Here is a 23,860-nt window from a genome sequence, read left to right as displayed (position 1 = left end):
TAGCTTTAGAGCATATAAAATCCTTCTGTGGGCCTAAATAGGCAGAGAAGTAATAGAATAGAAATTTTTGTTTGTTTGTTTGTTTTTCCCCAGCATAATTGAATAGAATTAGTCTGTGAAAGCCACTGATAAGGACTGGAACTTGTGCAGGAGAGAGAGGAGTAGGACTTATCCCATTTGACAACAGCAAATTGAGAGACAAAAAGGAAAGCTGTAGGTAGTAATTCAAGTTGCGAACTGAAATATATTGACAGAACGTTTTGAAAGAAGCCTTTGCTACCTCTTCAGAGGCTTACATAATGTAGCCCAGCATTTTATGCTGTCAGTAAATAAAATATGGCAACATGCCTTTCTAGTGAACTGTTTCCTTTTAATCTGGATCTTTATAGGTACACATGAGAAAGCAGGTACCTAAGCATGTACTGATTCTGAGAAATAGAGACCAGAAGAAAAAGTGGAAGGAAAATTAGCTATGTATTTCTCCTATCTTCCTGTTAAGAACTGGTAATTAGAGAGATAATAATAAATGACTTCATTTTATGACTGTCATTGCATCATGAGAACATAGGTAGATCATAAGTAATACGTAATAATGTATTTTAGACAGATTTTATTGGTCTTTCTCAAATCCTGAGAGCTAGATCTGAAATCAGATTACAGAAAATGAAATTACTCCTCTAGAAAACTTTCTTATAGAAGCTTATATAAAGCATTGCATTCCTGAGACATGAATGTACGAACCAACTGATACCGTGGGTATAATTGTTGTCTGTATTAAGACAGTATTTGTTTGCCAGAGGTCATTTTATCAAAGGAATTCAGATGTGCAAGGAAACATGAGGATTTTTCCTGACATCACATATGTCTGTGTGTGGATCACAGTGAATTTGCTCTACTTTTGCACTACTCTGGATGCTGTGTGTAGGTAGTTACACGTAGTGTGCGTATGCTGCATTGTTTGAGCTAGTACACCTCAGACTCTCACCACAACTAGTGTGGCACTGCCTAAGCTGTCACAGCTCTTCTCTTTCTGAAGGGGCTTGTACCTACATCGCTCACAGTAGGAAAGTAGATTTATTCATCCAGGTGGACAGATACTCCTTGGGGTGCTGGTAGCACAAGCAAGGTGAACTTAAAGCAAGGCTTGATGCCCTGAGAGTACTTGGAGGTTATACCACACTTCCCTTGTATCCTGCTTGCAGGGCTGCATAGGACAAATGTAAAGCACTCCTTGCTCCCTTAGAACTTCTCTTGATGTTAGGGCAGAGATATTTTGCTATGTAGAAAGTCTTTTTCATTAATTGCGCCTTGGAGAATCCTCATACCTATCCATATTTGTGAGTTTTCTCATTCTTCGGAGTATTTTTATTAGATATATTTTATTAGATATATTTTTATTAGAAATATCCAGATATTTCTCCTTTATCAGTTTAATGTACTTTGGAGAATTTCAGCACAACCTTTTTTGGTTTTATGGCACACAGACCTAGGTAACAATTAAAAGTATTGTTGACATTATTGAATATTCATATTTACTAACTTCATATTGGCCAGGTATGAAAGGCTTTGATCATGGATAAAGTCTACTGTGTGAGGTACTGTACTGCACAGGATAAAAGCACCATAAGCGTATGAAACTAAGCAACAAATAAGTGACACTTTCTAGCTGTAGACAATAGAAATTCAAATGAGAATAGAATAAAATAAATCCCAAACCAATAAAATACTGTTAGTAAGAGGAGACAACTGGTTTCACATTAAAATAATTTTTTTAAATGCTACCAAGATTTTACAGCTATTAAAGAGTATTTTAAAGAGGGATTTGATCCCTTATGTATCAACAGAAAAAAGTAACTTTTTGGTTGTATACACTGGTCAGTTCTTGCAATTATAGCTGGAATTTAGGGGGTTTTATAAGTTAGTATTAAAGAAGTTGCCACTCAGGAAAAATAACGGAATACATAAATCAAGTACTAAACAAAAATAATTGCCATATACAAGATGTCAGTGATGTTCTTGTCCTTGAGGCTAGATCAGGGGAAAGGAATTTTATTGAACTACAATCTTCCATGTGACAGTGGGAAAAACAAAAGGGAGGAAATAGCAGGACTAGACAGAAGGAAAGTCACTGTTTCTCAGCAAGTGACAAGAACTGTTTGCTAAGGATGTACACAAGTATTTGTGATCCTATGTATTTGCATATACAGGAAATCTTTTATGAGGAGGGCACTTCCTGAATTACAGTGTATATATATATCTCAGTAAAACGGGGCTGAGGGAAGTAAAGGCTTTGATGAAGACAAGTATTGTGCTCTTAAATCTTGTGAAGGTCCTATCTGTGGTAAGACTACAGACGTGGCACGGTGGGAGGAAAATAGATGGGATTTTTGTCTCGGGGATTTTTGCCCTTTAAAGGCTTAATGAGAGAGTCCATCGTGATACTGGTCTTGAAATGGAATGACTGTATGCTGCAGTTATCTTTTCCTCTGTAACAGTTCATTTGTGTTAGCAAATCTCTCTGCATCACTGTATTTGCACTGATACAAAAATGTGCTGATATAGGAAAACTTAATTACAGGCTCCAGATATCATGAAGCCTAACAGTGCTGCCAGTAGAGGGTTAATTTGGCTAGAGTTTATACCTGGTTTAGTCTGAAAAGGAGGATCTGAAAAACTGCAAATCCCATAGTCGCTCATTATCAATGTATTAATTCTTTTCTTATGTATCTTTGAGGCTGCCAGATCACTTGTATTTGTTTTCCAAGAGGTGCTTATGGATTCTCACATATATATATATATATATATGGAATTGTGAAACCCTTGAAAATCATAATGTATATTTTCTTTCTTGTTGATCATGGATTCTGTGATCCACAATGTTTTTTAATTTTTGTGTCCTTACTCAAAATATTTGGTCAACTTTAGAGTTGGTAGGTCTCTCACCGTGCAGAGAGAATTGCTGTTCAAAGGGAAATGAGAAGAACTTTTCTTTAATTTTAATTGACCTGATCCTGCTGTTGCCAGTTTGAATGGCTGAGCTTTCACAGCTCTTTCAGAACAGAAAAGAAATGACTACTGAGGAGAGATGAGCTCTATCTCATAAGGAAAAATAAATGCCGCTTTAAGTTTAGACTTGCCAACTTAGGAAGAAAGGCTTTAAACCAGAATTAATGGGGACTGATGACAAAAGAATGTGTTACCAGTGGAAAGGTGACCAGAGGCATAGTAACTGTGGATATAGGGTTTTTATAAAAAGGATTGAAGCAATACGGAAAACAGGATAGTGAATATGTCTGCTTAACATTTAAGATGTCTGTACTACTGCAGGCTATATGGAAACTAAATGGAAGAATGTACAAGGTTCTATATAAAGTTGTGATTTAGGCAACATAAATGTTTACTTGGTGGGATATTTCATTTGTTAATGAATTAATACAGAAAAAAACTGGAGGTGGCTCCTGAAGAAAAGGGGAGGGAAGACATCTTTCTCTATGAATATTTAGTTTTGTATTAAAGTCTAGAAGGATATAGAGGGACATAATCTGTTAAAAGTATCTTTACGATAATTAAAGGAGAAAAAAGCCTGACTGCTATTATGTTGAGGACCTACCATTAAGACCACCAACCAAGAAGGATAAAATGGGAAGAACGTTTTTGTAAACAACTGACAGAATAATTTGCCTTGAGGAATTACTACTTAACCAAATATTTGCTGGTTAAAATAAATTGAATACGAAGTATCCAGGGTATTTTTAGACTAGGATGATGTCAGGTTTTGATACAGAAAGTGAAGGTTAATACAAGAATTTTCTTACAAGGTTTTCAAGTTTTTTAGAATGGAAAAGAGGAAAAATAGAAAAAAGCAACTACAAGAAATTCAAAGATTTGTTTGCAAAATCTTCTGAAAAAAGTCTAGGAAAAAGGTGCTCGGAAGTTTGGCAGTTCATAAAAATACATATATTTAAGATATAGTTGCAGGATATCCTAGTATGGAACAGTTAAAATAAATGTAATATGTCTTGTAGACATCAATGGTCTTCAAGAAGGAAGCATAATGGAAATAGTTAGAATTGTCCCTGAAGATGAGTCAGCTTGGACTTTTGTGCATTTTGGAAAGTCCAAAGCACAAAAGTGAGAGACAAGGAGGAAGAGCTGTGAAAAATAATAAAATATCCCCAAAGTTCCTTATTGCTTATGTAACCAACAAGTCCTTTACTGATATAAGGGAGGACCAAGGAAAATTTTGGTCCATGACCTCCCTGTAGAGAATAATAAATGATGTCAGTGAAGGTATAATGTTTACTTAAAACATCAATGGCAATGGGGTGTGGATAAAGCTCAGGTTACCACAGGGAAAACATGATTAATAGCTCTTACGCAAGCTACTGGTGTTCAATGGACTACACCTACCGGCATTAACACTAAGCTCTTAGAGAAATGGCTGAAGCTATCGGTAATGTTTAGACCGCAGTGCAGTCCCATCATGGTCTAGAAATGGGACTAGCAAAGTAACCTTTCACAAAAAGTCAGCAAATGATACCGAAGAATTATAGGGCAATAAGCTTAACCTCAGTTTCCTAGAAGTTCAGAAGTACATAATCAGACATCGAGTATCTCAAGAAAATTGGGGGCGGCGGGAGCGGGTGGGGGAGAGAGAAGTCGTTACAAACACTGTGTATTACACAAACCTAGTTTCCTTTTTATGACTGGGTAGCAACACTTAACACTTGTGTGCTTCAAAACAAGGAATCATAGTCTATATTAAATTATTTTTGGGGAAGCATGAAGATGGGTGGAAAACAGTACTTGGAGACAATGAAATCTATTGCTATTCTTTATTTTCATAATGTAGAAATCTATTGCTATTCTTTATTTTCATAATGTAGTGGAGTTAGAGAAGATCCAGAGGAGAGTGACTGAAATGATCCTGGAGCTAGAACAGCTGCCTAATAGGGAGAGACTAAAAAGGCTCGGACCTTCAGCTTGGAGAGGGGAACGTGTTTGATGTTGCTCTAATCCCACAATACAGAAAGATAGGAGGCCTTAAAGGAGCTAGTAGGAGATCTGTTTAGGACTGTGAAGTGCTCTTTGTTTTAACCTGCAAGCGGTAAACTTAGGATGTCAGGGAGTATCAGCAGGTTCAGAAAAGACTTAGGCAAAGTCATGGAGTTCTTCATAGAATGAAATCTAAAGGGAAGAGGCTGTTCCCTCTAGCATCTCTCATTCAACAGTTACGTATGCCTGTAAAGTATGAAAGGTGTAACCTGGAAACAGTAGCCAGGTTATGCTCTCCCTTATCATTTCCTAAAGTCCTGCTGGAGAAAAAACACTGGGCTGGATGTACTGTTGGTCTCAGCTAGTAGGACCTTTCCTGTGTAGTTAGGTCCACTGCAGGAGGGTAACATACAACAGTTCTGTTGCAGCAAGAGCGATTTAGGCTTGTGAAAACCTTTTTAACAATAATAACATGTAAGCGGGGAAATGGGTTGCCAAAGAAGTTCTGGAACCTCAACTATTTTTGTGGTTGTAGAAGTAGATTACACAACCAGCCAAAACTGTAATTTAAATATATTGGGTCCTTAGGATAGGTGAAGAAATCAGATGACCTCTGGCTTTTTTTCCCCCAAGTATTTGATGGTTCAGACTCTATCTCATTGTCATGTTGTGTCTTAGGCATCATGTGATACATGAGTAATGTTAAATCTGAATGCAGAAATTGTCAGACCTTTCTGTTGTAGTTTAGCGAAGAATAGGTTTTTGCATTGCGTCACATTTCTGCACAATGGTACTGCACTAAATGCCATTAGTGTTACCATGCAGAAGATGAGTCACTTCCCTAAGCTCTGTAACATAACTGAGCATATATCAGAATTAACATCCTTTTGTTTCAATGTTTTTCTTGTCTTCTGTGTACTAATCTATTTCAGCTTTACTAAATGGATAACCAGGCATTTGAAATGCATGGAGAGAGCCTACAAAGTTCTTCAAAAGGAGAAGAGTGGCCAAAGAAAGAGGTACCAGTCATTTTCTTTTACAGTGCTAGCAAAACATTATTAAAAGTCAGTCTGAAGATTAAACCCGTATTTTGCAACATGACCTAATCCTATACTATTAAGAAGGTCCTGAGGAAAATAAAAGCTGTAAAGGGCTTCAGTTGCTAAGGTCTGAAAATGCATAGTTCCATGTGCACTAGCTAGGATCTGAACTGTGGGACATAATTGCCTGGCCCCACTTAAGCTAATAGCTGAATTCTTTATCCTCTGACTACTGGACAAAGTAATTATCTTTGGAGGATTCCCCATAGATTTTAACAGAAAGCACTACTTAAAAGCTCATCTTGTGGTAATGGTTAGTATCTCTACTGAGTTACACATTAGAGTACTGTTTCATCTTTTTTTTTTTTTTTTTTTGCCTTTGAGAAAAGTAATTCTCTGTAATTTTCCCATTAAAGTTTTTGCTTCTCGGGATTTGAATTAACTCATGCAATAACAGTTGGCGTATCGCTCGTCAGCCACTGTATTTGTTTGCAGTCGGTACAGTGCTGCTTCTTGGCTATAAATATACCAAGGCTAGTGATTTCCTCACGGCACAACTCACTCCACACAGTTGTGCTGAGGTTGAATGTTCTGTATTAGTTATTATTATGTAATATGTACAGCATTCTTTTGACTTTAAAAATAATTCTTGAATGGGTGCCACTGCTGTGAAAATGCTGTAAATTAAAGGTCCTTCAAATCTGGAAAACGGGGATTTCAAATGCATTTAACTATAAAGCCTTGTTCTCTGATGAGACTTTGTGGTCTGAGTACTACTGTTGTGATATTTAATTGAACACAAACTTTAAAAAGGGAGTCATTTGAACTGAAGAAAAGATTATTACTGAATAGAATAGGGTGATATTTTGAGCACTTTTCTGCTGCCAAGAGAAATGTATTTGTAAAGAGCTTTTGTCAAAGAGATCAATGAAAAAGGTAATTTTGTTAAAATCAGCAAGTAATCTTCATTTTTTTCATTTTTGATTGCCTAGCTTAAGTGATCAACATTCATACCTCATTTTCAGGCACTTACCATGTGAAAAATCAGGCTTTTAAAGGTAGATCAAACTGTGCACCCAGAATCAGTAGTTTTAAAATTTGGGCCGGAGAATGCAGTCTCTATTGGTCTGAAGCTGCAACTTCAGCAGCAAAAATGTTTAAGGGACAGGAAACACTGAATATCCTCACCAAGGTGATGCTTCATGGTGCCAGAAGTGCCTTGGCTTTCTATAAAGAATTTGTGTGCTTCTGTGTGCCCAGCTGCTTCTCCCCTTCACCCTTCTCCAGAGGTCTGAATGTCCACAAAGGAAATTTTCAGTAAAGAAATGATGCCCAGAGCAGTTCATACAGATGAAATTTCCCCATTCTGGCCTGTCTTCTCTACTGACAGGGAGCTGGGCTATGTGAGATGTGACGTAAAGCAGAGGCAGCGTTTCTGCCCAAGAGATGAAGGTTTGCCATGAGTTGATGCTGCAGGTCTTCAGTGTTTTGTGATATAGATTAGAAACAGCAATGAAAAAATCTTTAAGCATTTGTATAACCCCTCAGACAGCAACAATCTGATAACATACTCTATAAGGTTTCCCTATAATGGGCCCAGTAATTTGGCTATACTGTGTTTCTGAAAGGCATACTGTTTTGATTACAAAAGAACTATCACAAACTTTCTTCTGTGTGTTAGATCTAATAAAGCTTCCTTTTCTGTTTGGGGGTGTTTTTATTAATTTCAGGAAAGAAAGGGCAGCTGGTCCCTAATGAAGGTCTTTCTAGTTTGTCTATTGGCCTGTATTATCACCACCACAATAGGAGTGCTGGCCCTGTCCTTGGTCTATGTAAAAAACACTGCCTTTATGAAAGAGACGGGTGTTACAGACGATGGTGCAACTTCCCCAAAACCAGATGAAAAAAGTGTGGATATCAAATACCAGTTCCTGAATCATCTGGGGAAATCAAAGGTAAATTTTTCATCTCGTGCAATAATATTCTAGCATCAAATATAGAAGTTTAATGAATTAATTTCACCTAACTATTTTTTAAGCATTAGGTGATCAGCCTAAAGCTGTTATCCAGACTTCTTTTATAATCCATGGGGAGAGACACAAACTTCCTGACAGTGTTTCACTCCAATTCATAACAGATGTTGGAAGTGGTATGGATCTCTGGAGTGCCTCTTGGAGAGCTAAATAATTGCTCCAACAAATCAGGCTTGCAAGACAAGGCAACCATTTTATGTGTGATTCTGAAATTATGGAGTATGAAATTCTGATAAACAAAACCAGAAAGATCAAATTCTAATTTAAGCTGAGTAGCACACTAAGCTTTTTGTTCTTAGGACTGGATTCAAACAAATTATGCTGCAAGAAGAAAAATTAACTCCATGATCTTGTTTCAGTGAGTGTTCTTGTTTCGGCTGAGATAGAGCTAACTGTCTTCCTAGTAGCTGGTACAGCGCTGTGTTTTGGGTTCAGTATGAGAAGAATGTTGATAACACTGATGTTTTCAGTTGTTCCGAAATAGTGTTTAGACTAAGTCAAGGATTTTTTCAGCTTCTCATGCCCAGCCAGCAAGAAGGCTGGAGGGGCACAACAAGTTGGGAGGGGACACAGCCAGGGCAGTGACCCAAACTGGCCACAGGAGTATTCCATACCATATGGCATCATGCCCAGTATAGAAACTGGGGGGACTGGGGCTGGGGGAGATCACCACTCGGGAACTAACTGGGCATCGGTCGGCAAGTGGTGAGCAATTGCATTGTGCATCACTTGTATATTCCAATCCTTTTATTATTATTATTTTCATTTTCATATTGTTATTATTATCATTGTTAGTTTCTTCCTTTCTGTTCTATTAAACTGTTCTCATCTCAATCCACAAGTTTTACTGGTTTTTTTTCTGATTCTCTCCCCCATCCCACTGGGGGGGAGGGTGTGGGTGAGCGGCTGTGTGGTGCTTAGCTGCTGGCTGGGGTTAAACCACGACAGTGAGCTAAAATTAACTGACAATGTAAGGAAGCCCTAGGAATTATATAGGTTTTGTTTAGGTGTATTTTGATACTTATAGAAATGTATCCTTTGAGCAATTAAAGACATATGCCTTCCTCTAAATATATCTTTATATAAAAAATAATTCCTGATTAATTTTTGCTTTTCAGCAAAAGAGGGAAAAGGATAGATTAGGTAGTAGGGCACTTTAAACTGACAACAGCCATTCTGGTACCTTTTCATGTTAGATTTAACTGTGTAAGTAATTTTTAAACAAAAAGTGTTTTTAAGAATGCAAACAAAAGTATTTAAGAGGAGAGCAACCCTTTTAATATGCCCTGCATCAGTGCAAGATGATTCTCTCATGGACAAAACATGTTCTAGAGGCATTACAAATATTGGGAAAGGATATTTTCAGGTGCAAATAGTTTGCAACCATAGAAATTCAGGAAAATGTCTTGCTCAGGAAATGTTCTAAATGTTTTGAATCTAAAAGTTTAAGCATATGTGTAACTGATTTCCCCAAATCAAAGTCCAGAATGACGTAAAAAGAGGAGCAGATAATTTTGTTCTTGATATCACTGTTTATCTCTCGTTTATAGAAATGATACTGTTACATCATGACATGAGAAAGTATATAAATGATTGTGAAAAGTGACTAAAATACATACAGAGAGAATCCTCACTGACCAAAAGGACAGGTCCCTTCAGTATTGCCCAGACCAAGAATTTTCTAAAATATTTTAGGATTCTTTGGTCACCACCATCCATAGTTAATACAATTCTCCACTCTCACTAACTTTACAGGTATATAACTACCCAGGCGGTGAAATTCAGTGGGCAAGATTCAGGAAGAATGTAAATGAATATCAAAGCGATGAAGAAATGGAATTTGGAAAAAGTATCAATAAACATGGCTCCAAAATGACTTTTGGAACCTTACGGATCAAAAGCAAAGGGCTTCGGGCTCCCCATTGGCATTTTAATGCCAATGAACACGGCTACCTGCTGCAGGTATTATCTAATTATTTCAGCTTTCCCAATTGTTTTGCAGTTTAAAGTGTCATGCGTCTATAGAAGAAGTACACATGTAAAAAAAAATTACATATACATTATATACAAATGTTAACAGGTAATAAAAGCAGAATTACCATTAATTGATGTATGACATTAGTTTTCTTGCTTGAAATAAAATTTTCACATGGAGGTAGTTGAAATAGGCTGTTGAATGTTGTTACTTGCAAGAGGACCAAACACCTGTAGCTGCCAATGAAGTATAAAAACAGAAGTCAGAGGAGACTTTGGATACCTGAAAGTTACAGAATTTTATGTACTTATCCAAGTGCTTACAATGATTAAAGTAATTATATTAGAGAACTATTGCAGAATCACAGAGATGAAGGACTGTTAAGGTTCTTAGGAAAGCCTCTGGCTCCATCCCCTGTATTGATGCAGGATAAGAATACCTAAAGCATATTTGATACTTTTGTTCAGTTTTTAAAAATTTTCAACAAAGGAGCTATTATAAAATCAAAAAATAGTTGTCTCCCATGTTTCATCACAGAAACCATTGGAATGTTTGTGCTGGTACAAAACCCACATTTTTGTTTATTGCAAAAAAAAAAAAAACTATCCTAATTTCTCCTTGTTTATCTCCATTGGCTGTAGAGACCCTCAGATCAGCTTGCTTTCTCACAACTTTTTGTATGTGGAAGACTCTTTTATTCCCATACAGTCTTCTCTTTCCTAGACCAAATACCCCTTCCTTCCTTCTTCCCTGCCCCCCCCCCAATAAATCTTCTTTGAAAATGTATGCCCTATCTCACCTGACTGTCAAATTTGAAATCTGTAAAAATGAAGAACATGAGATAAATAGAAAGTCACCATAAGGAATTCAAGGTGGCATATTAATTTGAAAACAAAATGATCTTTCTTTGGAAGCATAGGTACTTAGATCTCAGTTATTAATTTATTTCTAAGCATAATTATTCATATTTTGATCAGCATAGAACTGAACAGCTCCAACTGGATGGGTGATCCTCCTTGGAGTAAGGCATTCCACAAACACCTGGTCCTGTCTCCAGCAGTTTTTGGTCAGAGATGACTCCTTTATAGCTGTTCACAGCTTCTTTAATAAGAAATGGTTTGAGTGTGAGCAATTTGTATTTGTCATGTGTTCCTTAAACCTTCTAAAATTTTGTCATTTAAAATGCTATTCTGGACTTAAGTTCACAAAGGCTTGTTAGAGAGTGCATCAGGTCCTGTTTTTTCCTAACAGCCTTCAGGTTATTTGAATTATTGATTTGACACATATGGATTAAATGAGAAAATTTTCATTATGATTGTTAAGTTCTGATTATGTTACAGGGTACTGCCTGGATTGGAGTAATTGGTGCAGATGACAGCGTGGTTACCACATACAATGTCACGGCTGGTCAAGTGATCTTCTTCCCTAGAAACACTGTGCATTGGGTAAAGAATGTAGGATCAGAAGACTGTCTGTTCTTGCTGTTTTTTACAACACATGAAGAACTTCAGACCTTGGATGTAGATGACGCATTTTTCTCTACCCCAGAGGATATAGCAGCTAGAGCATTAAAGGTCTGTATGATAGGATAGCCAGCCTCTATCTAGTCATCTACATGTTAACATGGCAGTCCAGGCTCTCTCTCTCTATTTTTTGGAGACGATCCTCCCACCTCAGCTGTTCTTTTTAGTCCCATCGGTGCGGAAGGGTGTACACATGTCCTTTGTGTAACACTGTGCCACCCTGTGTTCCTTTATACACAAGGAGAAATAAATGATGATGCCCTCTCCAAGAAACTTTTTCTCCTCCACTCTTCACATTTATCCCCAGTTCACAGAGGGCCCTCCATATTTCCAAAGGTGTAAGGGAAAATAACATAGTGAAGCCCCAAGTTAATTTCCCAACAGCCCCTTGATGAGTTCTGTGGTATGAGAAGATCTCATAGGAGACTATAGATAAGTCCATCTTCTTGTTAAAACAGATCTTACTTGAACAGACTAGTTGGCAATGTCCCATGAGCAAGAGTATGGCCACAGAGTTTCTGCTGAGTCTGAGCAATCTGCATGTTCAAATCACAGAATTGTGATAGACCTTCCCACCCTGAAACAGTCTGATGGGAGATTGATCGAGTTTCCCTTCTGCTCCAAATCTCTGTGGTAACTGAGAAGGAAGGGCAAAACAAAGGAGCATAACAGAGTATTGACAGGGTGAGGCAATTAAAGAGATGAGGTATGTCCACAAGGCAGAATGTCGACCACCAGGTACAATGAAGCAAAATTTTAAATCCACAGTTTGCTGTGTGCCTCTGTCAGCTTAACATGCATTGTGTGTTCCACAGCCACAAGGTGGAGTTAACTTCATCAGAACATTCAAGAAACAAGTAGAAGATCAAGCAATTAACCTCCCACCAAATTTAAATGAACTTGTACAAAATGCTACGTATGTGCAGTCTCCAGACAAACTTGTATGGCAGTACTTCTACGATCTCAAAGGTATACATCTAGGAACTTTGTACGTAAGAGCTCTCTGTGTTTCTAGAGGGGGAGAGGAGTGGATCCGTAGTCGATTCACTGAAACAGGAGTTAAAAAGTAGATAGAGAAATGATAAGAATTTAAGGAAATAAAATGAAAAATGTATTGGTAATACATCTAATTACTGCCCTGATTCTTATCTCAAAGTGGTTTACCCTTTTGATTTTAATGTTTCTATCTGCAATAGTAGATATGAAAGCAGAATGCCAGTAAGCAGCAGGGCATGAACTAAATACTTCCCAGCTCAAGGTTCTCTACTTATGTCTATAAACAGGACTGGTGTATTCCCTGCTACAGTTAAGTTAAGCAATAACCTAAACTTTTCATTCAGAAATTAAAATCTAACAGGCGAGGAAGCCCTGCAGCAGATTAGCTGGAGAGTGACTGGTGCTGACCTTCTTAGAATATCTTGCATCTGCATAAGAAACATCAGTGAATAAACAACTTAACAGATACCTAATTATGTCCTGCCTTTTCTTTTACAAATATAACTTCATAAACAGCATTGAACCATATTCACTGTTTGATTTATCAACAATTGTATTAAACATCCCTCTGTATAGCCTAGATCTAGTGATTATCAGTGAGCGCCTAATAAACATAGATGGCAAAACTTAATTCCAAGTAGTAGAGTCTATTCAAAAAGCTATAAAAGCAAATATAGGTCAGAGCTCCACACACAGCTGATAGAGGTCATGAGAAATAGATGTGTGACAAAAATCTTCACACTTGGACCAAAACGTTCTTCTGCATTGGCAGTACTTTACAAAATATTGTGATACACAATCCGTGCCATAAAGGTTAATATGAATTAATGTACTGAAAGTTAGCATGTTCTTTAAGTGTATTGTTATTGATAGCAATTTGGGATAGAAAAAAATCTAGTCAGAGCTATTCATTATGATTACCTGACTACAGAAAAATACGGTAAAGGAGATCGCATAGTGTCTAGTGCATGAAGGATAGAGAAGCTAAATGGGCTTTCTTTTTGGTTCCAGAGCCTCATAAGATTCGAGGCTTCAAGTTTAGTGCATAATAATAACTTGAAGTTGGCCAATATACTAATAAGCAATGTTAACCAAATCTTGTTGGAAATGCTCATTTAGCTGTCTTTGTTTTAGGGTCAGCAAAATATCCTTTTCCAGGAGGAATCTTCCAGTGGGCTCGCTACCGCATAAATGGCACTGGACTAAATGAAACAGAAAAAATTTTTAGTGAGTCACTGAACAAGGTACGTGCTTTTAATTGGATACCATAGATTTATAAACATAAGGCATAGTATGCAGTTTCTGTGGGTTCATCACTGCTTTGTCATGTATAAGAGGGATATAACAAACTTTGACGGTTTTCTGAACATTTTTGTTCTGCTTTTCAGCATGAAAATACCCTTACCTTAGCAACTCTCAGGATATTCAGCAATGGACTGGGGCAGCCTCACTTCCACTTCAATGCTAACGAGATGGGTTATGTCATTAGCGGCTGTGGACAGGTAATTTGTTACGTGGGTGAGGGATAAGTCAGTGGAGTTTTGGCTGTAAAACAATTACAGATCTAATAACTGATTCCCAGCCCTGATTAATAACACTACAGTTAGCAGTATTACAAAACTTTCAGTGTCCACACTTTCCTTCTCCATATAAAATTTTGATCTCAGTTACATTTGTGGAAGCTTGTCTAGCCAAAGTGGAGTTATACAAAGAGCAGAATTTGTCCATCTTGTTAAGTTGTTCAGCTAAATCACAAATGCTCATTACAGGAATTGCCACTCTCCTGAATGCTGGGAGTACAAAATAGAAAAGCAATGCTTTTGATTTAGCACCTCTGAGGAACAGATAAATAGAAAAAAGTTTAGTGAGTATTAAGGTTTAGAGTACAAGATTTTATTATGTTTTTCACTCAGTTCAAATTTGAAGTGCAAAGATAATTGAGATGGAATGATGAGACTCCATAACGTAAGGACTTACCATGTTCTTACTCAGGAATTTGCCTAGGACCCCTCTACCTTTCTGGATTCTCAGTGAAAGCACTGATGCTACACTAGCTGATTTCAGTGCAGTGCTGGGACCGTCACTGTGTATTTATCCAGTAACAGCACACTGAAAATTGTTGTTGAACATTGCTGCTTTACTTGCAATAGGCTGGAGTTATTCTCTCTGGAGTCACTGCCAACTTCAACATTGGCATTGGAGATGTCATATTTTTCCCTGTTGGAACCCAACATTATATCAAGAGCTTATGTGATGAGGATTTGCTTTTGATTCTAGCCTACAATACAGGAAACCAGGTGAGAATTCATATGGGCAAGGGAAGAAAAAAAATGTTCAACTATGTTTTTCTCAGGCACGTAAGCTTTATGCTTCATGCTTCAATGCACACCTTTCAAAAGACATTCTAAGAATATGTCAAGTACACTGACAGTTAAAATTCCCTTCTGGTGTGAGTGGTTGGCATGCAACACCTATCACTCTGTATTGGAAACAGGAGGTGGGAAAGACAAAAAAAAGGTCCGTGGTAGGGTGTGACATGCTCCCGTGTGTGTGTGCATGTGCGTGTGTGCATGTGTGTATACGAGAGGTGGAATTCAGATCGTGTTTGTGCATGAGGTACTGCTGGTGTTTGAGAGAGGGAGCTTGTCCTTGGGTGGACTGGGCAGGGTCTTTACAAGCTGAGCACCCACAAAAGGCAGAGATCTCTGTACGACTTAAACAAGTCTATATCCTAAGAGTCAGGGCAAGGGTGTATTTATTTAAGGTTACACATATCCAGTGATCTTGATAGCCCAGTGTAAGACTTGTCATTAGTTATATACTTTTATATAAATTCATTTTCATCTTGGATTTGAGGTGCACTTTAATATTCCGTATTATTAATATTGTAAAAATGATCAGGTAGCTGTGATTATTCTTCTTAAAATATTGTCTTTTTCTTCATAGCTGGAAACTCTTCGAATGAATGACTACTTCCATGGAACGGCAGACCATATCCTCGCTCAGCTTTTTTGGAAGGAACAGGCTGAGTTTAAGAAGTTCCCAAAGCCTGCCAAAAAATCAGGCAAATAACCTCTCTTAGCAGTTAATGGCTCCAAGATCACCATGTTTCTACCAGTACTTTTTGGTACCTTTCTTGCTATTTATCCAGAAGAGATGTTCAGAAAAAAAGAATAATCTGGGGTTATTCATTATAAAAAGTTGTTTTCTTTCTGTATTTTTATAATGTTTTATTTATAGTGCAATGTAATTTGATTAGTTATATATTAAAGTAATTTCTACCATTACAATTGCCTTTTGCTCTGTATAATATCCATTATCCCACCGTATCTCTTCCCTCACACTACTGAGGTTTGCATTGATTTTCTGTCATGTAGACAGTGCTCTTATCTAGCAGTGTCTCTACACAAATGCAGCGTCTATACACAAACCAGGTCGTGTGTTATAAGCCCCGCATCTTACAGTGATGGCAGGAATGAACTCACCATACGTTCAGGTCATGTTCACTCTCCTTCCGCTAACTACACTCCTCTCAGTGGGGCACTGTGTTAGAATTTAGGACAACTAACTCCTTTTCCTGACTTTGCCACCAAACTGCTATCTGATTTTGGAAGAAATATTTGAGGCTAGATTCTCAGCAGAAGGTAGACTCAGTAGCAGATAAGCTCTGTGTTAGGCACCTGTGCTTCCCACACAAAAGGTGGGGAGAGATAAGCACAAAAAAACTGGGCCAAAAAGAAGCAAAGATGATTTCCCAGATTGGCATCTATGCCATTTTATTGTGACCCTCAGGTTCCCGTTCCTTCTTGCATAAATGTTTAATCACAGTCAACAGGATGGCTGCAGCAGGGAGGCAAGGAGATCTTTCTCTTTTCCCCATGGCTTAGGGCACTTTTTTTTTTTTTTTTTATCTTGTGAAATACTTGCCTAGTTCAGGGGGTTTGATCCTGTTTTGATTTAAAGCGGTTTACTGATTTAATATCCACACATAATAAACAAGGATTCAGTGAAATATTCAGTAGGGATTCCATTTCATTTCTTATCGAGGCTCTTGGTAATCCCCTGGCTACTCTTTAATCTGGCCGAAGGTCATCCTTCCCTCCAGCAAACATCCCACCACCTTGGGGTACTCCACTCGCAGGTGCTGCCATGCTCCGGTTCCTACTGCACCGGCCGGGCTTGTCCTGGCTGTTGGCAGAGCGGGGTGAGCGGCTGTGCGGGTCCCCGCAGCTCTCTCCGCTGCCTCTCCGGGAGGATTTTGTGAAGCCGTTTGGTGGCCGTGCTCCGGCTGGGGCTTGCAGAGCAGACGGGAGAGGGAACGCCCAGACTGCGGACCCCAACGGGGCTGGAACATCGACCTGTTCGTCGCCTTCAAGACAACACGTTGTGTGCGTGTCCAGGAGGAGAAATTTCACTGTCACATAATTAACCCACAGCCCAGCGTTGGTTTTAAAGGCCAGAAACAATGCCTAAAATAGGAGTTGGACGTAAAAGGCTTGATACGAGCTAGCTCAGGACACTGCTGTCCCACCAGAGCTCACAGGAGCAGGATTTCTTCTGTGCTATGTCCTCACTGGCCACCACCTGGCTTTGACCCCAACCTACCAGGGCTGGATAAGCTCTCCCAGTCATGCTGCACCCCAAGGGCTGGACACCTGGATTATTATTATTAGGTTATTAAGTGCTTTCAGGTGTTAGGAGAGAAACAGGCTGGTTTCTCAGGTGTGGGGAATCAATCAGCCCAAGGCTCTGCTTTAAAACAATTCAGCTGGGCAAAGGAAGGTTTAAATGTGGGGTTCTCAGCTGAGATGTTCCTTGGGAGGTCCAGAGGCACCTACCAGGTAGGGGAGAGGGGGTTTTTTTTGCAGATGGGAAAAGGTAGTTTGCTGAGGAATGGGGAAGTGGGGTTTGTTCTGCTGTTGTCCTGTTCCATTGCTGTGCTGGAATACCAGACTGAAATCTGTGGTCTCTTGCCTCAATGGCCGTGATGTCTCCTGTCCTCTGCCCTCCTGAGCCCTGCGCTCCCGAGGCACGGTGTTCGGAAGTTGTTTATAGGTACCCACCAAATACTTCTGTGCCTGGTTTTAGCTAGTGCTCTCAGTTGTGTGCTCTTAGGGCTGGGGTTGACCTGTAACCTGCTGTTGGAGAGGTTTGGTTTATCTCTTGTGTCTCACTTTTTTTGGTGTGCTGCTTTTATTCCATGTTGTATTTGACCACAAGCTACTCTTTAAAATATATATTGTTAGATTTGGGTCCTTCACCCAGGCAGATGCTATTATTGCCCGTGTAGAGCAGGACAGTGCCTGTCAGTAAAAGGGGATGATCATGTTGATAATAAAAGAGAGATCTAAAAGTGTTAAAAGCCTGGAATTTCTAATTTGTATTTTGCCAGCTGATCTTTGTGAGTCCCCAGATCCTGAGGGGTCACAGAAGGGTGTGATTAGCGTGTGCTACATAAGCAAACCATGGGAAATGTTCGTATAGTACACTTCATCATTCTATTTAGCTCTATGAACTACTTCATTAAGACTCACAAGGAGTGGGGTTCAGGTACCAGCGCTTCTGTAGGTACATTTCTGGAGCCCTGAGGGAAATTGGGTTGTCTAGCAGTCTGTTGCTGTTTGGCTGTAAACATCTTAGCCCACCTGCTTTACTCTGTGCTGGTCTGCTTAAAACCCTGTGCACCGCGAGTAGGGCGAGTGCACTCTGGAGAACCTCTTGGAAGGACCGTGAAGTGAGATGCATCGCTGTCATTTAGCAGGCCGTAATGAAATGATCATTGCCTTGCACATCTGAATCAATCGGGTTAACAGCCTGCGAAATGCACTTTCTGAAAGCGATTACTGCCCCGTCAGCTACTGCAGCCGTGCCCTTGTGCTTCAAAAGCAGGCTTGCATTTGTGAACACTTTATTTTTGTTTGGTTTTTACTAAATAGCTAGCATGTTTTTTTCAGACTTAATTTTTTTTTAATTAAATCTTGGTCTACTGATTGCAGACTGATCCTTCAGCTGAGTGAAGTGCTTTTTACTTAGCTGTAATTGTGTATCCATGTGGACTGGCTTTATTATCCGTCTTACAGATGTGCTGGTTTTAATTCTCCTTTAACTTTTACCAATACTGTTAACCCAGCTATTCTCACCATAGCTTCTTTAGGTGTCAGTCAACCTTTGGGCTGGTGTCAAATCTGTCTTCAGCTGACCACAGTGGGATTTAATGCGGTGCTGAGTCGCGTTTCCTGACGGGCTGTCCGTTCGGGCCGATGTGTCATCGGGGCTGCCTCCCACTTCCCCTTTGGGAAAATCCCCTTTCCTGCCCCGTCTCCATGCTGAGCCGTTCCCTGGAGGTGGCCGATGTCATGCTAAGCGGGTTTTATAGCAGAAGGTGCAATAGGGTTTCTGTAACCAGCTGCCATAAACCGAAGGGTTCATGTACCCCGTACAATGCTCCATGGTTGTGTTTTTTTTTCTTGGGAGGGTTTATCCTTTTCCAGACCTGGCACTGTGCGTTGTCATTAAAGGTGCACATTTTACAGCCTGGCAAAGCTTTACTCCTGATGGAGTTTGACTGGTTTCCTCCTACAGAAAACTATCTGTAAAAATTTGATGGCAGTGAGAGATTAGCACAGGACCATTCGGAGGCTTTTAAGCTCCTTGAATCCACCGACCGTATTCGGCTCGATGCCAGGGCTCGCTGCTTGCCAGTCAGGCAGGAGCTTTGCAAGGCTTATGGGTCGCATCTGCCTGGGTTAGCAGAGCTGCTGAATGGGGAGATGCAAATTCTTCAGCCAGTATGTGCTCTGGAAAGCTGCTTGAGGAGGATATCTTGGCCCCAGGGGCTGGGGGCTGTTCCCACCAGGGCTTGAGGAACCTCCCCAAACCCCCATGTTGTCACTCTCAGCAGGGACAAGTACTGGCAGCACGATGCAATGGAGGCAAAATGTAGGAACCCATTGCAACCTGGTTAAAAAAAAAAAGGCAACAAAACCCCCTCACTCCAACTAATAAAAAAAGCCCCTAAATCTATTGAAACTTTTTTTACTAATTCTTAAAGAAGTATCAGAGTTCATGTCTATTCATGCAGCTGTGCTGCACTCCCCTTTTTGTTTGTTTTCTGATGTTTAACAGCTAAATAGTCTCATCTTACTAATATTGCCATTATAACAAGTAACCTGCACTGTTCTTCTGAGCCTGCATCATGTTCTGTGAACAGGCACACGCACAAACATCTCCTACAACATTTTCTGTTGAGATCCCACCAGCTAAAAAGCCGTGGCAGGGCTTGGTAGCATCTCAAGAGGTCTAGATAGAGGATGATTTAATAATTAAACCTGCTCTGTACATCTCAGTCCTGCAGCTTCCTTCTCAGGTCAGTGAGCCTTTATGGCCCAGGTGAGTTTTATAGATCCCAAAGGACAAAAGGAAATTTCCTGCTTTTTGTTGTATGTTCTGATCACAGCCAGTTTAGAAACGTTGAGAAATCTTTATCTTTCTCTAGCAATGCAAACACAGCCAAACAGAAAAGCCAGCCCACACCCTGACCGTGGACAACCTGCGTGGTAATGATTCATCTCAGAAGCTGAAGGACCTTTTGAAGACAAGCCAAGAGTTTCTGGATTTGAGTTAGTTTTTGATGGCTGCAGAGCTGGAAGTAGCTTACCTTGTTTTATAGAATGATACTGCTAATTATAGGGGTGGCATCCCTTTGTAGTCCAGGGTTATCCATTCTCCCAGCTGGGGGCTTGCCAGCACCCTCGAAGGTACCTGCCAAGTCCTTTGTGGGTTTATGGGCTGTCGTTAGCCTGGGCAAACAGAACACGTTCAAGGTGAGCACGGGCACCACACGGCAGCTTCACCGGCAGCTCCACGGAGGAGATGGGTTTCCCTGGATGGGTCAGTGCAGGTGGCTTTTAGGGCAGCGATGTCTGTGGGGACCCTCTGTTTGAAGGCTACCAAAATGCACACTGAAATGAAAATAAAACCGGGCCATTAAATTGTCTGCCCCAAAGGAGGCAGGGATGCTGCTTATTTCCCTCTTCAGTCAGGCAGGAACGTAACAAATCGAGCAGCAGCATGGCTACGGGCAAATATTTGATTTTGTAACCAGATAGACAAACTGGGCTTTTTGGGAAAGACTGTGTGTTTTTCAGTGTGTTCATTTTAGAAACAATACAGAGCTTAAGAAATGATAAGCTGACTGTGCTTTATAGGAGAATAGGAAACAGGAGCATCCCCAGGGATGGTACTGAGCGCAGACTTGCCTGTGTGGGATGCCGGGGTGCTCCTGCAGCCCCTCGGCACCCGGGGTTGTCCTCCTGTGCCCCTGCACTGGCCCAAATGGTGTTTCTCAGGAGTGCCAGACGTTCATAAACTCATCCTCCTTTTCACTACATTTTATAAGCAGATGTTGCTTATCCTGCCAAAAGCCCAAAGTCTTCAGGACCTTACATTCTTTCCAGCTTCTTCGGCTGTGCTGACCTATGCTTATCAGGGTGGGCGCCCTGCAGAAACCCTCTGAAATGGACGGTTTCCCGGATGCAGGGGACAGATGCGTGGACGTGTGTCTTAAACATTTCTCGATACAGAGGAAACCGCAAGCAAGAGCGGTACGCCGGTTTACAGACCAGAGCCCTGTGGTTAACTGTCACCATAATGACGCCAAGAAACCACAGCCTGGCGCAACCTCTGTGGCGCAGGCGCAACAAAAGGTGGTCTCCGGGTGCCCCCATTAAGAACCCACCTGCAGTGGGCTGGAGACCCCACGCGATCACCGTGTGGATACCGATGTCTACGTGGCAAATGTGCCGTTGCCTTGTCTGCTTAAGTAGGCATGAAGTTTCTTGGAACTGGGCAGGGATTTGGGGACTCGCGCTATATAAAATGGTACCATCAGGAGCTGGGGGGGGACCCCCACCACCAAGAATCAGGAGGACCAACAGGACACCGCTGGATCCACGGGTGGTGATATCTTCTTTGTCTGCCTGTCTCTCCCTGCTCCTCTCTTTATCAAATTGTGAAAGATGTGGCACGGGACTTGTTTGTCTAGTTGAGTTGTCCAGCTAAGTAGTCACCGTTGAGTTATTGCATATAACCTCTTGCCTTGTATTTTGTATTAATAACTTGTTGAAGTGGTTGGCTGGTGGTGTTTCACCTTAATTCAGTCCAGGGGTATCACGAACTTGGTCATTGGTCCCAAGGGGAGGGAGGTTGTCCTAAATGACTCCTTTTGGGCCCTGACACCAGGATGTGCGTGTATACTTACACAATTTATCCATATATATAAAATTAAAAATATGTATATTTATAATTGTATATATATTTTAAAAATCCAGCTGCTCTTAGTAGTTCAGAAATGTGCTGTAGCTGAGAGTTTACAGATGGAAAGAGGGTGTTCAAGTCTTCTTCCACCAAACGAACCTTACGGCAAAGCTCTGTTAAGGAAGGTGGAATTTTGAAGCAGCGCCTGCCCACAAATTGATAACGATCTCCTTAGTGCCCACACATTAAGATCCTTTTCTCTTACAGGAGTAGGTGGCAGCGCACAAGCGGAGCTGTTTGCCCAGGGCAGTGGTGGTGGGGTTAAGGGGAGAGACCTGCTGGAGGTTCAAATGGAGGCATGAGGCTTTGCTTCTGCACATGCAGAGTTTGCTGCTGTCCTGCCACCACCACTCCAGTCCTCTGCCCGAAGGCTTGTACACGTGTGTGACACCCTGTGATGATGGGTGTCACCCCCTCCCTCCTAACCCAAGGGGGGTCTGGACCCTGAGCAACAGTTTGTGCACCGGGAATTTGCCTCCTTCCATGGCTTACAATAACCTCTTTGGGTGTCTTTATAAATGCACCGGTGCTTGCCAGTCCCCATCCCTACAGCTTGGATTGCACTTTATTTCTTTACTCATTTTTCAGTTTTCCTGCTCAGTGGACAGTCGCCTCTTTGCTGGCAGCGAGCAGGTGATTGATGTGCTGCAAAAAAGAAAAGTTAACTTGCCACAATATGGGAAAATAAAGGCTGTCCCCCAAAGCAGCTCTGGGAAGAGGTCACCCCAAGTGGGAGACCCCGCAGTGACGGTGAGGTCCATTCCTCTGAGAAACTTGTTTTCCTCTCATTGACTTTAATTACAAAGAATAACATCTCTGTTGGGCACAAGGCAGCGTCGGTGCATGCTGCCGGGCTGGGCGAGGGAGGAAGTCGTTTGCTGCTCCTTTGCCTTTCTCAAAATTCAGACTCCAGGTTTCATACAGTGCTACTCCTGTGTTTTGGGAACACAGCGATACGTCTATACCAGTGCCAGAGAACATCATGAGAAAAATACCAAATACCCTGTAATAATGCATTCTAAATATTACATGATAATAAAAGCTCAAGGAAAGGAGTCTTTTCTGCTCCCTGCCCCTGTGAGATGACTGGGAGGTGCCATGGTTGGGATCAGAGGCATGATGGAGTTGGAAAAAATACAGCGTGCCCTCCTGGGAAAGAATTGGAGCGTAGAACACTGGCAAGCACAAGGGCAAGCCCTGCCTTGCTCCCGCTCCTCTCCCAGGCTGGCGGGGCTGGGAGCCGGAGGCAGCGCTGCGGATGCCACCTGCCGGGCTGTGGCCGTGGGCCGTGTGCCAGCAGCATTGTGGTCCGGGAGCACGAGTGCCTGGGGATGTCGTCCCTCAGGAGAAGGTAATTTAGGGTAAAAAGCGAGAAACTTCAACTGAGAATGGAGCTTTTCCCTTTGGAAGCGTCGCATCTGTATCTCGTGGATGCGCAGCTTCGCTCTCCCCATCTCGATTTACCTGCAGGCAGGGGCTGTGCTGCCAGCCCAGGGACACCCAGGAGCACCTCCTGGTTCAAAGGTTTGACTGAAGAAGTTACGATGCCAAGGAAGAGCAAACACATTTATTTGCAAATACAGTTTGCAGCCAGACAGGGGTGCAAGCGCTTCCCTCCAGAGCGGGGGAGCATCAGTCTGTGTCGGCTCTCCTCTGCCCTCTAGTACGATTTAGTTACCTGTATGATGCATTTTAAATAGATGCATTTAAATAGATGCATCAATCCCTGAGCACCTGCTATCCCCTCCCTGAGCTGCAGGGTGATGCGCATCCCTCCCTAAGGGCAAAGCACGGGTGGGCACTAATCATTCCAGAGTCATTTACTGATGTTAAAAACCAGGGATCAGTGGAGTATCCGCTGAAGAGACTTTGCTGAAGACCTCATTGGGTGGATTAATTCAGTCTATGGCTGGTACCTTAGTGTCTGCTGAAGTAGTTGTGGCCTCTCAGGAGCAAGGTTTGGGTTTGCATCCAGAGTCTGTC

At 41.1% G+C, this 23,860-nt stretch overlaps 1 protein-coding gene across 3 annotated transcripts; it reads left to right on the top strand.

The window, feature by feature from the left end:
* Positions 1 to 395: 395 nt before the first annotated feature.
* On the top strand, positions 396 to 15,852 carry LOC104313801 (uncharacterized). Of its 3 annotated transcripts, none has more exons than XM_069774831.1 (10): positions 396 to 504; positions 5,928 to 6,014; positions 7,766 to 7,990; positions 9,824 to 10,030; positions 11,384 to 11,617; positions 12,382 to 12,535; positions 13,697 to 13,806; positions 13,951 to 14,064; positions 14,713 to 14,859; positions 15,509 to 15,852. In XM_069774831.1, exons 2-10 carry the CDS (start codon positions 5,937 to 5,939, stop codon positions 15,632 to 15,634), a joined length of 1,395 nt encoding a protein of 464 aa, XP_069630932.1. In that variant the 5' UTR covers positions 396 to 504; positions 5,928 to 5,936; the 3' UTR covers positions 15,635 to 15,852. The 3 variants fall into 3 exon arrangements, with proteins under 3 accessions (XP_069630932.1, XP_069630931.1, XP_069630930.1); XM_069774830.1 differs by lacking the exon at positions 396 to 504 and adding an exon at positions 2,272 to 2,341; XM_069774829.1 differs by lacking the exon at positions 396 to 504 and having other exon boundaries at positions 5,850 to 6,014.
* The last annotated feature ends 8,008 nt before the right edge of the window (positions 15,853 to 23,860 follow it).

The sequence above is a fragment of the Haliaeetus albicilla genome, chromosome W, assembly GCF_947461875.1.
Source record: "Haliaeetus albicilla chromosome W, bHalAlb1.1, whole genome shotgun sequence".
Classification (NCBI taxonomy): domain Eukaryota; kingdom Metazoa; phylum Chordata; class Aves; order Accipitriformes; family Accipitridae; genus Haliaeetus; species Haliaeetus albicilla.
The sequence above is the reverse complement of the archived record's forward strand: the minus strand, read 5'-3'. Positions and strand labels throughout refer to the sequence as shown.